Genomic DNA, 14,583 nt, shown 5'->3' with positions numbered 1-14,583 from the left:
CCAATTCTGTAATTTGCCAGCTACATTAATATTTAAAAATGACTCTACCAATTTTTGACTTCATGAGTTGCGTGATTGCGCGCTTGTTGTGTGCTGTACTGTGTATGATCGGTGTGTGTGTCATGTTTTTGTGGATGAACCTATGTATTCTTTATGCTACTGTGGCTGCTCTTTAATTTACATCAAATAACCCTGTAGACCACAAATATCCAGGTGCAGTTTGCACATGACCTCATATCTTTGTTGTTCTCCACAGGCATCCCTTTCTGTCCCCCATTCCTCCCTCCCTATTCCCCCTTTCCTCTTAAGGCTGTATCTAATCAAATGCAGCTTGCTGACCCCTGGGAGCCTCCACTCAACGTCTCATATTCACCAGCGTTACAGTCCTCAGCTGCCCTGTTCAGGAACACCTGGGAGATGCCCACATGATCCACGGGGCTATCCTGAAAGGCAGCGTCTACGCAGGGCGAGAAGACTTGGTGGTGCGAAAGTGAGGGTGCTCAGAGGCTGCTAGAACACTGAGAGGTTTGGCAGAGAGCGTGGCTTTCCCTTTCCACTCGGCCAGGCCCTGAGATGCCCTCATTCCCTCATGATGGACGTGAGTGAAAACGAGGGCACTCATCAGTGAATAACCTGAAAAATACCATGGATGAAAAATTCATGCATTTTCCTATGTTATGTTCCCAGAAAATCAAGGAGCCTCCCCCATGAACAGGCAATCATCAGGCGCCTACCACAGTAGTGGTAGGAGAAAGGTGCACTCCAAAAAGAAGAAGAGCTCTATCAGTGCCAACGTGGCTGGAACCAAGTATGAAATTGGTAAGAAAACATCTAATACTGGTCATAAGCGGGATGGCTCTGTTGGTCCTCGGGACTTTGAGTACACAAACCAGATATTGGCTGTGTCATTTTGGTTTCAACCACCTTCACTCAGGTCCGGTTCAGATCATCATCTCACAAAGAAATGAAAGAATGTTGGTTGAGGTAACATCATAGGGCTGTTAACAGTAGCTATTCTAAATCCAATCTAAAGCACAGCTCCGTTGTGTGAGTGTTTTACAGTGATTTTACAACTTGAATCCAGATCGATTTGTGATTCTTATTTAATCTGGACTCCAGTTTGAAGGTCTCTCAGTTGTTCTGTGCATCACGTAATCTTCAACCTGAGACAGACAATATCTACCACTTAACCATCGTGTTAGCAATAAAAGGAAAATGAACAGTAAAAATCATGACCACGTCTTCTCTGAATATTTAATTATATTCAAAAACAGAAAACTACTCATGAAACCGTGTAAAGAAGTGTTTACTGTTGTGACCAATCTAGGATGCCGTTGAACCATAGTTGTGATGCACAGATTCCGGGCGTTTTTGTGTAAACAAGTTAATCATTTGGCACGATTGTAGTGAACACAGCCCTCTCAGAACGCCAGGCCTTTGTCCTGCTTTTTTTCTGCATGAAAACATGAACACTGTGTTGTTAAGTACAAAGGCGATGGGTACCACTTGTACAACTTTCGTTTGTTTGATTAGTCATCATGTGGCTGCACTATGTATATGGTGAAGTTCACATTCAGAGATTCCTGGCTTTCATTATTATGAGGATTCTTTTACACCCAGTCATTTTGTGCAGGTGAAAATGCAATGTTAAAAAGGGCTTAATCTTGGACAACACACTTTTGTTTTGTTTTTTGTTGGGTTAGTCAGTACCTTATCAAGCAGCCACAAACAACGAAAAGTGTGAGCCTCACCTGATTATTTCAGAACCCTGTGGTAATGTAGCAGAGCACACTGTTATGGCTCACATTTCCTATGGCCACATACTGTACAAATAAAGGCAAAATCTAATCCCGATTGAAATTTAATCCTATATTAAAAAAAAAAAAAAGCCCAGACCCACATTCCATCATGTGCATAGAGACAACTTTGCTTCACTTTCATTTTTAAAGACTGAAAGCGCACAGTAAGCACTCTTCACAGTGAGTAAATTGTGTGGCAGCAAAGCTCTCAGGGGTGGACTACAACCTATAAAACGAAGGAGTCAGCAGCAGCAAGCAGAAGTTTTTGGGGTGCGGGGATCCTGTATATAGACAGGAGTCTAGCTGTGAGTGTGTTTGCTAACTGTGATGAGACTCTCACTGTGGCCATTTTGAGGCCGGCATTGCGCTGCTTTAAGGGAAAATTAACGCTAATGGCCAGATGTATGGCTCATTTCTGCTGTTTCATTTTGTTTTTAGAGCCATTTCTTATAAGAGAAGATACTCTATACTGTTACAGGCAAAGATGACGGGTCAAAGATGAAGTTGAAATGTGGCTTTACAGCCACTGCAAGGGAATTGTTAACGCTTTCTTGGGCTTATTAGTGAGGAAATGTCATAAAAGCAAAGAATTGCAGGGATTCTGAGTACATTGAATATGAGCTGTGCTTATCATTACACTGGTAAAGAAGTAATACTATGCACACATGCAGTATCTTATTGTTTAATTAGTAGAACACATGCTGCCAACATGCAGCCCGGATGGCGATTATAATAAAAAACAAACAAGTTTTGGGTCATGCCCAGCAGCAGACTCCCCTAACATGAAACTTTATCAGTTCGCATAGTCATCAACGAGATGGGCTTCATGAAGACAAGAGACGAAGACGAGACTGCCAACCTCATTTGGAACGACTCAGCTGTGCAGCATGAGAAAATCGCTGAGCTCAGGAATTACCAGGTACATCTTTAATTCAGCACCGCTTGATTATACTTGCACACCAGGCAAGAGGTTGGGGAGCGGAGGATGGGTGTGAATGCACTGCCAAGAACATCACTGACCAGAGTCTGACTTTTATAGCACTCTCCAGATGCACTGCACACCTGTAATTGTTGTTTTATGTTGACGGTGCTTGTGACTGACGGAGGCCATGGAGCCAGACACATAAATGAGAATATTCATGAGTCATTTTTTATGGACAAATGTGTCATTTTTCTCTTGTTATTATAATAAAATAACTCAAAGGGCTGAGCAGAAATGAGCTGAAGGGTGCGTGGGGCTGCATCATTGTCACTTTTCTTAAAAGTAGACAGTCAAGGTGAATTATTTGTTTGGTGAGAAACCAAAAAAAAACACCGCTAGAACTTGCAAATATTCAAAAGCATAATTTTTCTAATCAATTAATCAACTTGATATTGGGGCCAGCAAGGTCATTCTGTGATAATTAAACGTAGAAGGAATCAGACCAAAACACTCAGGAGTAGAATGTGCTCAAACAATGCTGTTACAAAATGGAAACTTAGCAGACTGTAAGAAAATTGTACCCATGAAAATGAGAGGTCTGTACTGCTATGGGGGATGAAATAAACCTCTATTGTGCTTAAAAAAATAAAGTGTTGCACCTGCTGGTTTCTCTTACAAAGGGGTCTCCCCAAGGAGTCGCCGCTATAAAGTAATACCTTTGAGAAGAAACGCTGCATTGCCTCATCAAAACGAATTTTAAACGATAAAAGAATAACAACCGCCACGTTAACCTTTTGGTGCCGAGAGAATATTCTCCCTTGTCTACTACAATTCCCTTTCTTCTTTTCTGCATCTCAAGATGGATAAACTACATGTGGTTTTCTGGTGATGATAACATACTTTCATCACGATGAGCAGTTAAAAGATGAAGCCAGGACAAAGCACCTATTATTATATGACTCATTTGTCCCTTAAAGTTATTATGTAAAGTTTAAAGAAAGAGGTAGTTGAGAGAGAGAGGAGCGTGTTGGACGAAGAATGGAAAGGCAAAAGGTGTTAACTAGGTTCCAGGGCTCTTACCAATCCCTGCTCATCTTCCTATGCACTTGGTTGATAACATCACTGAAGGGCAGCAAGAGTGAACTAATGGTTCAACAATTACTTGTTGAACTGCTGAGATCTGTTTAACCTCCGTAAGAATTTCTCTTCATCTGCTCTTGTAAGACATTCGAACAATTGTGTATTATCCTCTCAACTGCTACCCACATGTGTCTTGTGTGTAAAATAATTACACATGTATTCATTTTCCCATTTTTTCTCCCTTTAACTTCTACTTTTCCTGTCCTGGTTAGTGATATATTGTGATAGTTTTCTGTCAAGTTTCAGTTCACATCGGACTAATTAAAGCCCCACTTCAAGCTCATTTGGTCAAAGAATACAGACACCCAAAAGATTTTCCTTTACCCCCACCACTCATTTTTTTGTGCATTCAAAGCAATTCATTCAGCTGTCACTGTGGGAGCTTGCGATGCAGAACCAATTACCTCGGCCCCTCAGAGTTGAGATTGATCTTCTTTTTCCCCTCCTCGCCTCTTACTCCCCAACCTTTAAGTTATGAAAAAAACATGGTAAACTAAATAAGGGTTGAGCGAGGTCTCGGCGTCACCTTTTTGTTTTCTGTCCGTAATTGGGCATAAATGTCAGAATATTGTAAGCTCACTTCAGGTTGCTGCCATTAATGTGCTCATTTTTATAAAGGGGTGGGGTGAAATTGAGTGGCGTAATGGCCCTAACAACATTATTATGCCTGCCTCTTCCTCTGCAGAGAATTAACCATTTCCCCGGCATGGGGGAGATTTGCCGCAAAGACTGCCTCGCTCGAAACATGTCCAAGTAAGTTTCTGTTATGTGTCCAAAGTGTCATGTAATAATTAGTGGTGATGTAATAATTATAAAAATAATAATTGGTAACATACCAACTTTAACTTTGAACTTGGCTCCCTGTAGAATGAACAAATGCCAGCCTCAGGAGTACAGCTTCACCCCCAAGACGTGGATATTCCCGGCTGAGTACACCCAGTTCCAGAACTACTTCAAGGAGCTACGCAGGAAACGCAAACAGAAGACCTTTATTATCAAGCCTGCTAACGGAGCCATGGGTCATGGGTAGGTCAGAAGCAGTGCCTGAGAGTTAATCCATCACAATGACTGTTAGACTGACAGGCAGCTCTGTGGAGACCCAGAAGACCTCCAGGACAGTGAGTGAGTGAGCCAAGATAGTGAGTCGATTGTGCTACACTTCCGATTGTTTAAATGTGAGACACCTTAAAGGAATGAAAAAGAGAAATGTTCGCAACCCTCCTTTGTAAATGACAACTTCTTAAATGACATACTGAGCACACAAACTGAGTTTATCTTTGAGACGATTAGATATAAGGATAGCCCAGCATTCAGTAGATAATGTTTAGTATGCATCAAGTCCAAACGGACCGACCAACATCTGTTTTTTATATACGTGATCTTTTCAATAGTGTTCCGGCTGCAAGCACTGGTTCTGATTATACCATTGTTTGTCTTCCAAATGTGCGCATTTGACTTTTGGAAAAAGGGAATTTCCGCATCATGCATTCAATCTCTGCTAGCCTGGAGGCCAATCCCAACTCCAATGGACAGAACGCAGGGGACGGGTCATTAACTCTTTATGTCATGATTAGCATCACAAACACTGGGTCTTTTTGGCCTGGTATGAAGGTGTGCATGAAAAAAAGATCCCAATGACTGCCAAGTCAAATGAACCTTTGCTACATTTTACTTCCTTGTTGGCATGCCAGAGTCACCAAACCTTCTGACAGGCTGGAATTTCTGATTCTCTTTCTCACATTGAGGAGAGGAAAAAAAGCGAGCTATTAATGAATAATAGAAGTGACTTGCCTTTGATAAATATTATGCAATGATATTTTTTTTGACAGTCACATATTTTCACTATGTTAATGATGAAATAATTATGGAATGTACCATTAATACATGTATGGAAGGTTGCTTATCTTCACCTTGATAATCTTGATGCTAGGTGACAAAGCTGGCTCTTGACATTTGTATTCGCATAGATATTTCTGTTGTCCCCACTAAGAACGATCAAGGTTCTTGGTTCTAAAATGCATTTACTGTCATACATTGTTAAAACAACTGGTAGAGCTTGTGTAGCCACTATTTATGAACATTTGAAAAAAACAGCATGGTAGGACGATTATAATTATTATTTCATTAGCATCCCTGTACTCAATGTAAACACTCTCACAGCATGATTCAAGAGCAGAAAACGATCTTCTCCGTCGTTTTGAAATCATTATTGCTCATAAGTTACAGCGCTGAGGAAGGAATGGTTGAAGTGCATCTTGACTGAGACACACACACACACACACACACACACACACACACACACACACACACACACACACATATATATACCTGTGTGTATATATATATATATATATATAACTATATATATATATACACACACGACAATGTGCTTCTTTTACGACAGTGATATTAAAAATTATGTTTTTACTTCTCCCTTGTGTCCCGATGCTAGCTCGACACTGTAATTCATTTTTTTCTTATGTTTTTAATGTACAAGATTGTCTTGAAATATTAATCTACCTATCACTTATTAACGGCTTGTTTTTCATTCCTTTTTTTTCATACTGCAGGGCCATTTTCGTAGTCAGAAATACTTTTTATAATTGTTTCAATAGTAAATAAATTGTTTTATGTGATACAGACTAAACACCCACATACCTGGGTATAAAAAGATATAGGCAATAGTTCGAATTACATTTCTGAATGTTTACGCGACAATCCATCTTGACCAAGTATATGTTCGTAGCAGAAAAGTAGACTTGAGAAAGAGATGTGAACTGACATCTTAGTATATGTGAGCAAGTCTGCATTGAGTACATGGACATGGTCCCAGGCAGAATGCAGTGGAATATGCAGAGGTTTGTGACCCCAACATGAGCATCCATAAAAATGTTATCACCAAAATGTGATCTCATTGTTGGCCTCATTGTCCTTCATAGACGAACTTACCATAACTCAGAGGTTAACGTTGTCAGCGAAGGACAAACTTGCACATCATGCTCAGTCAGTGCCTGACACTTACTGTAACCACTTCCCTGAAGGGCTCTGCATGTGATTATTATGATTCTTTATCGGGAACCATCAACACAGACCAGCCAAACTAGAAAATGGGCCGGAATCTGCTGAAAGGATCTCTCACTAACATCTATCCAAAAGATAATTCACCGGCTGAAGTGTCCAATGACTTTTGTAGTTTGTGTTTGCATAAGTGCTCATCAAAGTTCAGACGGATTTGAAATGTGGAGCATGTTTACACCAATGTGTCATGTGAGGAGGTTTGTTTTTGGTGAGTCCAGGTGTTCCGAGTTTAGCTTTAGATTACGGAGCTTTATAGTTTAATTTCACTGTTCACTGAATGAACCAATCTGTGGTTAGGAGTAGGATTTTCTGACATAGTAGTGTCAGAAAATATGCAATAGAAATCTAAAGACAGCATCTTTGATTCTAAAAACCTGACTTTTTTTCTGATGGCTGAGGGTTTCTGCTACATGTGGCGCACAGCCATGGGTTAAATGCGAGCTGTCATGCCTTCAGAATAATTATCGTTTCTTAAATAAGAAATCTCACAGGATCACAAAGTGGAAGTCTAGAATCAAGCGGAAACCACATAATGGTTATTTCTCACAGAAAGAAGCATCACTAAAACATGCATCTGGTTGGATAAATGAAGAGACAAACCTTGTGAGGATGGCTGTGAGGTGGAAACTGATTTAGTTGTCATGATCCAAAACTTGGGTTTTTACTGTCACTAATTTAAAAAAAATGTCAACCCACCCACTCCCTTGTCCCTATTTTTACTTTAGTACATTTTTTTGTTCTAACCTTAAATATTTGAAAAAAAAAATAGGAAAGCGAATAAAATGTCAAAATATGTAATAATAATTTTTAAAATCTGACAAAGGTGGAGAGAGAGGAGAAACACAAGCAAAGAGATGAAAACATTTTGTTTTTACTCAGCAAAATGCTGCCTTAGTATGAACATTGCATCTGGATTAGAACACTGATCCAATTATGAATGTCTGTCTTTCCAAATTGCTGACATTTTAGTGAGTGTGCTATTTATATTTGTCTTTAAGAAAAAATATTTTGACGCTGACCTATTAATTATTTTGGACACAGGAGTTATGCATATGATTAGTTTTTTGTTGTTGATAATCTTCTGACTTACTTTTACTTTTCAAGTTTTATTTATTAAAATATTTTCTTGAGTAGGTTTATGAAATCAAATTGTTCAATTTATTTTTGTAAAAAGTTGATTTAATCAAAGCAATTTCCGTAAATGGCACCCTTTTCATCTCTTAAACAATTATAATTCTTTCAAATATTAATAAATATAATATTGCTTTAGTTAATGTTAATATAGATGTGCACTGTGAGCCAAAGCATTTATATTGTTGCTATAATCAACTTTTATTTTGTTGACTGCCAAAGCCACATATCAAAACCCTCCTGTAATTAAGATGGTAAAATACATTTTGTAAGTTGAAGATAATGTCCGTTATTTTTAGAACATGAGAAATGTGAAAAAATGTAAATAATTTCCAGTCTTCTCAGAATATTCCCAAAGGTCTTTAAAAGAAGGCTCTGCATCCACAACGGAGACCAATAGATGGAGATATTGATGTAAAAATCCTGAGTGCTTCCCATCCCTCTCTAATTCCCTTTGAATTTGTCCTTTCTGGTATAATGTGAACATTACTTATAAGCCCATGCTGCTCTAAGCCCTTATTTATTAAAGAATAAAAGGCAGCAGAGGCTGAATGACTGCAATACATTAAGAATATGAGAGATGATGAGTTTGGCTCGGCCACTCAACTGTGCGCGGCTCACTAGATTAGATCTTTCTCTATTTTTTTCCTCGCCTTGTGACGCGCCAGGAAATGAAGTTATATCTCCCGCCTGTAATTTATTTTGGGGCAGGCCAGCTAAATGAAGATATTGTTTGTGTCTGAAGCACAGCTTGTTATAAGGGAAACAAAATAAAGGCATATGCGAGGCTTAAGAAGGCGAGATCCCCACTGGTACCAAATGAAATAGGCAAGGGGGAGTGGGCTGCGATTATCTGACACCCCGGCTCATCAATCATGTGGTCTTGTCTGCGACGCATCCTTCCACTGACTAACACTGTTAACCCTGTCCTCATCATTCAGATATCCGTCTGCCAGTTAGAACGGCTGTGGGACTGTCACTCATTCTCACAACAGCTACTTCTTGTTCTCTTTTGTTGGGTCAATGAACTCCTCCTTTGTGAAGGATTTGACGTCTCAGTTGGTGGGATGGCACTGAGTTGTGGAGTGATGGATAAACCTCATCGTGCTAATACATCATCACACCGGGTTTCGGCAAAACTTCACCTCAACACAGTGTAGACTTTACCTCTTGATAACTTGCGAGGCAACCACTGACCTAGTTTTCCGCTTCACAGTAGATTTTTTGTGGTAAATAAAGCTTCCCGAGAAACTCATCAAGAATTCTCCAGTGATTTGCTTCATTAGAGTTAACCAACTAATGAATTATTTGGAAATTACACCAACATTTGCATCTTTGTTCCCAAGCTGCTAAAAGATCTTGATCTTATTACAAGAGCTGTGGATAAATCTTGGCTTATTATTGACTTGGCACCCTGAAAACTTAATACATTTACTTTATTTAAACAATACAACCTTGGCATCAATACTGAAAATTCATTTGGGAACTCCACTTCAGCCAATATACTGGCTCTGTATGCACCCTCTTTGTGTGAGCACTTTACAATGAGTGATGATGTCAGACAAGTGCACCATTGAAGATTGGCTTCCAGACTTCAATGCTTACGAGGAAACTTCTGGTTCTACTTCCAAGTTCCGATGTTATTCGTCACATTCTGGCATGCGGGTCCCCAAAACCAAACAAACCAACACGTATCCTTCATGGGTCTGACCAGCCATGGCCTGTCTAAGATCAGTCCTGAGTGCTGATGACATTCTACGAAAGCAAAGGAATTAGACAGTCGGTTGACAGGAGGTTCAACGTCTGTTCCTATTAACCACCATATAATGTCGCAGCAGCCTTGCTAGTCATGCTGGGAATTAAGTTTGATAAAAGAAAAACAATTCCCACACAGACCTGCCATTGTGTGTTTGTGTTCTGCGTCATTTATTTCTCAACTTTTATTGAGAATGCCAGAAGTGTAATGCCCCACAGGGCAGAAAGGTTCACCGTACACATTTAACGGAAAAAAAAAGCTCATACCCAGGAACCATTTCACTAAACTACACCGTTAGGTTGGAAAAAGAATTCTGCTGATGGTGATTTTAAAATGACATTTTTTTTACGTAACTGGTTGCACTTTATTTTGACATTTTTATGAGCCTTATCAGGTCACAATGTATCTGTTTCTGCTGCATTTGGTATTCTAAGTGGCGTCTAAGGAATATCAGACTAGAAAAGGTTTGAAGTTTCATCAAAGAACTACGTGGTGTTAAGTAGAGTTTCATGATGATGCTAAATTGGACCATTTTACTCAACTTGCTGTGTACACTATTCGGATCAGTTACTGTACAACACAGTCATACACTGTCATCAGTCATCTTCATAGACCTATGTCGTGATGCCATTCATCATTTTTTAATTATCCTTTTCGTCTTTACCGTTCCACATTACATTACCTTGCTGACGACGCTCCAATTTACCCCTCCCTGGAGGATCACTGAAGTTTCTCTCTTTCTAGGATCTCGCTTATCCGTAATTGTGAGAAGTTGCCAGCCAACGAACACTTCATCGTCCAGGAGTACTTAGACAAGCCGTTCCTGATGGAAGGCTTTAAGTTCGATCTGCGCATCTACATTCTCGTCACTTCCTGCGATCCACTCCGGATATTCCTCTACAATGATGGACTTGTGCGACTGGGCACTGAAAAATATCACGCCCCAAATGATGACAACTTGGTGAGTCAAATGTGCTCTGACAAGCCTTCACAAAAGTGCCATACCACAAATAACGTTTCATTTTATGCATTCATGAAAAGACAGATGGAGGTGCAGGTGCATTTTTTTAAGCGTAGTAGTGGGCTGACAAGGCAGTGTTGTAGTCAAGACCACGGCAACCGAGACCAAGACATTACAAAGACTGGAGAGTATTGAGACAGGGACAAGACCAAGATATTTGTAGCTCAAGTCCAAGACAAGACCAAGACCTTGCACCCTCATGGCCCTTTTTGGGGATCACATTGACACCCCTGATAAATATGAAAGAAAAAATGCAGCAAAACTGAACAAAAAGCCACAATCCTTCTTTTACCAATTATGCAGACCAGTTTTCTCTGTTGGTTGCAAATGGCCTTGAATAGAAATCCAGAGACAAAACCTATTAAAAATACATTTGAGACCGAGACCCTAAAAAAGTGGTCTTGAGACCAAGACCGATCTTGACAACACTATGATGAGATGCCATGAAACATTGTCCTCACTTTCAGAGCCCACTACATGTCACTCTCTGCTCTAAAATCGTGGAATTCGAACAACCATTTCACTGAAACCTGAATCATTTTTAACTCAAGAGCGCCCGCTACTGAGCTCTGGAATTAAGGTCACTGTTGTATGAAGCATCATCAGCCCATTCCTATTAGTAGGCTTTAAATTGAATAGCTACTATCTCATAGCTTTCAGAAGACCAAGAATGAGGACTGTAAAAGTGCATAATATTAATAGTTTCAATTGAGAAGATACTGTCTCTCCACAATTTCCACTTTGGCAAAATGAAAATAAAAAAATATTTATTGTTTACTTTTATGCACGACTTTGTCATGGCTGAAGATCCACTTTAGCCATGCAGTCAGCTGCCACTGACATGGGCAAGACCAGATAATCAGATTGTCTGACTGTGTTTTAAAACTCAAAATGACTTGTGATTCCCTCTCTCCTTTCAAGCAATAACCTAGAAGATATTTGATAAAACTTAATTCATAGTAGTAGAAGATGGAGTTTGACTCTTTTCATCAAACAAGCTTTATTTTGCCCTCGACTACAAGTACAGAGAGAACTGTACTGCGTACTGTATGCGCACAGCTGGGTATGTGTCCACATGCCAGCTGTCTCCTGTAATACCAAGCCGCTCATACTTGCCTTGAGGTTCTGCACCTGCTTAAGCTTATTCTGTTGTGGTAGATAACGCAGACTAGACGCTTTTATCAAGCGCGATGCTTATCTCCACACTCACCCTTTGACACGCCAGCCCTTTATGTGACACAAGAGAAGTGAGTTCTGCCATAAAGATGAATTTAATCTCACAAAAAGCAAGTCCCACACAGACAGTACAGGAGGATGAGGTCACTTGAGACCTGAGACCACAAATACGAAACGTATAAATCACCAGTTGGAAATAGGAGGAAATAGGATGTAATATTACTTAAGAATTATAGTTATGGTTATTTATGTATAATTCTATTTAATCAGTTAGAAGACCTACATGTAAATATAGCTAAAAATATATTGTTTCCTTTATTCAAACTGAATAATTTATTTAATATGGATTTTTTTTCATATAGCATTTTATCATCTGTATACAGTTAGTCTGTAAAAGAAAACCTCAACTTATGGTCTCATATATGTCTTCTCGTCCCCTCAGAGCCAGCTCTTCATGCATCTGACCAACTACTCCGTCAACAAACACAATGAGAACTTTGAACGGGATGAGACGGTCGACAAAGGCAGCAAGAGATCCATCAGCTGGTTCACTGAGTTTCTGCGTGACAATGACTACGATGTGTCCAAATTTTGGGGAGATGTTTCTGTAAGTCCGCCTCAACACAAACAGAAATGTCCAAGTCTTTGGAAAGATGATGCATTGCTACCATATTCTGCTATTTTGATCCAAACGTCACATGTCGGTGTCATTCCTTTTCCAGCATCCAGCATTCCTGGATACAACATAGTCAATATTTATATATTCCGTTTTTTGTCTTCTGTCGACTGTCTAATTGTTCTGTTGCTAGTGTGACACATATTAAAAATGTATAATCACAGTACCAGAAAACTACCTTGGTTGACACATGCGGGTGGACAGATAGACCCACGCATTTCTACACACAGAATGTTGAATCTGTACTTTTTTACGCAAACATTGGTGGCAGGAGCAGGTGTTTGTACTGGGCTGCCTGTGGGTCAATTGGGGGGTGGTGGTGGGACAGATGGATGGAGCTGTGTGACATCAGACAGACAGATAGAAATGGTGGTCATGGGGCTCCAGCCTTATCAGTCCAGAACCAGACCACAGCGCCTCTCTCCTACACCCAGAAGAAGATTGGTGCGGGCAGACAACATGCCAAACTGCATGGGGCTCCACTGGTGAGCGGAAGCTCCAACAAGCGGTGTGTGTTTATGTCCATGTCAGCGTGTGTGAGGAGGAAAGGAAGCGGTGAGCATATTTGCCCATGTTGCTTTGGGGGATAGGCCGCCAGGTAGCAGCCAGAAAATATACATGCAAACACAAAAAGGCGCACCGGATAGGAGCTGCTAAACACGCAGTTGGACCGTTGCTGACTTTGGAATTAGACTCTGAGTGAAATTTAAAATGTTCTGTGCCAGAAGCGCTGTGTGTTTGGTTTGCTTCTGCTTGCACACAGAAAAATGTAGACTCATGTTGGGTCAAGCTCTCCGTAACATTTAAATTTAAATGGAAGAAAAACACATTTATTCAAACACTGCACATTATTCTGGAATTTAATATTGTGTATATATATATATTTTTTTATGCTCACCTATCTAGGAGCTGGTTGTGAAAACATTAATAGTGGCTGAACCACATGTGCTGCATGCATACCGCATGTGTCGCCCCGGACAGCCACCAGGGAGCGACAGCGTCTGCTTTGAGGTCCTGGGATTTGACATCATCTTGGACCGCAAACTCAAACCCTGGCTACTGGAGGTAAAAATATTTCATTAAAGCTGTTTCTTTCCTGGATGAAAAATTAGTTGATGCATGACCTTGGAGTCGCTTTATATTCGTATTTTAAAGCCTGATTTTGTTTGTGTGAAAGCACATCATGTACAAAATTCTTCCTCATATTACCTTGTCTTTGCTTTTAACCTGTCAGAATTCTGAAATGTACTGTATCTAATCCCAAAATGTCAACCATATCCCACTCAGAACACATTCAACTGAGCTGAGCTGAACTTTTTGTTTTTTATTTAAGAGGAAGTCATAAAATCTGTCTCTGAATTATTCTATATTTTTTGGTTTGCGATGTATATCTTGTTTTTTCTGTATTTGGATTTAATGTATTGCTCATCTAATGTATGCATATAAAATTTTCATAAAAAGATGATCGCTCACTGAATTGGAAAGTAAAAGACGAGTTTAGTTAGTCCTGACTGACTGTGTTGCTTCACTTGTGACAGTGGCTTGTAAACTAATGCCTTACGTGTGAGGGAGATGGAGACAATCACAGTGACAGAAAGCGTAAACATCCACTGATTACTCCACGCGTGCAACCCTGAAGCCTGGAAACAAACAGCCGCATAATAGTTTCAAGGACATCTTCATGCAACCCCGAATACACAGAGACACATTTCTGCTTAACATCAAAGGACTGTGCGTGTGCTCTCATGCGTGTGGGTACGTACACAGAACCACAAGGTAAACACCTAATTATGTTCATGTACCGGTAAGGATTAAAAAGCGAGAATGAGAGAAGCGGTTTCTTGCTCACAGTCTAACTTTTGAACTCACAAAGGCAGGCATCAC

At 40.0% G+C, this 14,583-nt stretch overlaps 1 protein-coding gene across 5 annotated transcripts in view; it reads left to right on the top strand.

Moving 5' to 3' along the window:
* The window catches only part of ttll7 (tubulin tyrosine ligase-like family, member 7), a 67,096-nt gene that overhangs the window by 6,095 nt on the left and 46,418 nt on the right, over positions 1-14,583 (top strand). For all 5 annotated transcript variants that reach the window (XM_053856992.1, XM_053857806.1, XM_053858569.1 and 2 more), the window contains 8 exons: positions 257-598; positions 688-819; positions 2,597-2,718; positions 4,547-4,614; positions 4,729-4,887; positions 10,571-10,787; positions 12,466-12,630; positions 13,606-13,764. In XM_053856992.1, coding sequence (XP_053712967.1) covers positions 574-598; positions 688-819; positions 2,597-2,718; positions 4,547-4,614; positions 4,729-4,887; positions 10,571-10,787; positions 12,466-12,630; positions 13,606-13,764 — 1,047 coding nt within the window. In that variant the 5' untranslated portion in view covers positions 257-573. The remainder of the gene's footprint in view (positions 1-256; positions 599-687; positions 820-2,596; positions 2,719-4,546; positions 4,615-4,728; positions 4,888-10,570; positions 10,788-12,465; positions 12,631-13,605; positions 13,765-14,583) is intronic.

The sequence above is a fragment of the Synchiropus splendidus genome, chromosome 1 (assembly GCF_027744825.2).
Source record: "Synchiropus splendidus isolate RoL2022-P1 chromosome 1, RoL_Sspl_1.0, whole genome shotgun sequence".
In the NCBI taxonomy this organism is placed as follows: Eukaryota; Metazoa; Chordata; class Actinopteri; order Syngnathiformes; family Callionymidae; genus Synchiropus; species Synchiropus splendidus.
The sequence above is the reverse complement of the archived record's forward strand: the minus strand, read 5'-3'. Positions and strand labels throughout refer to the sequence as shown.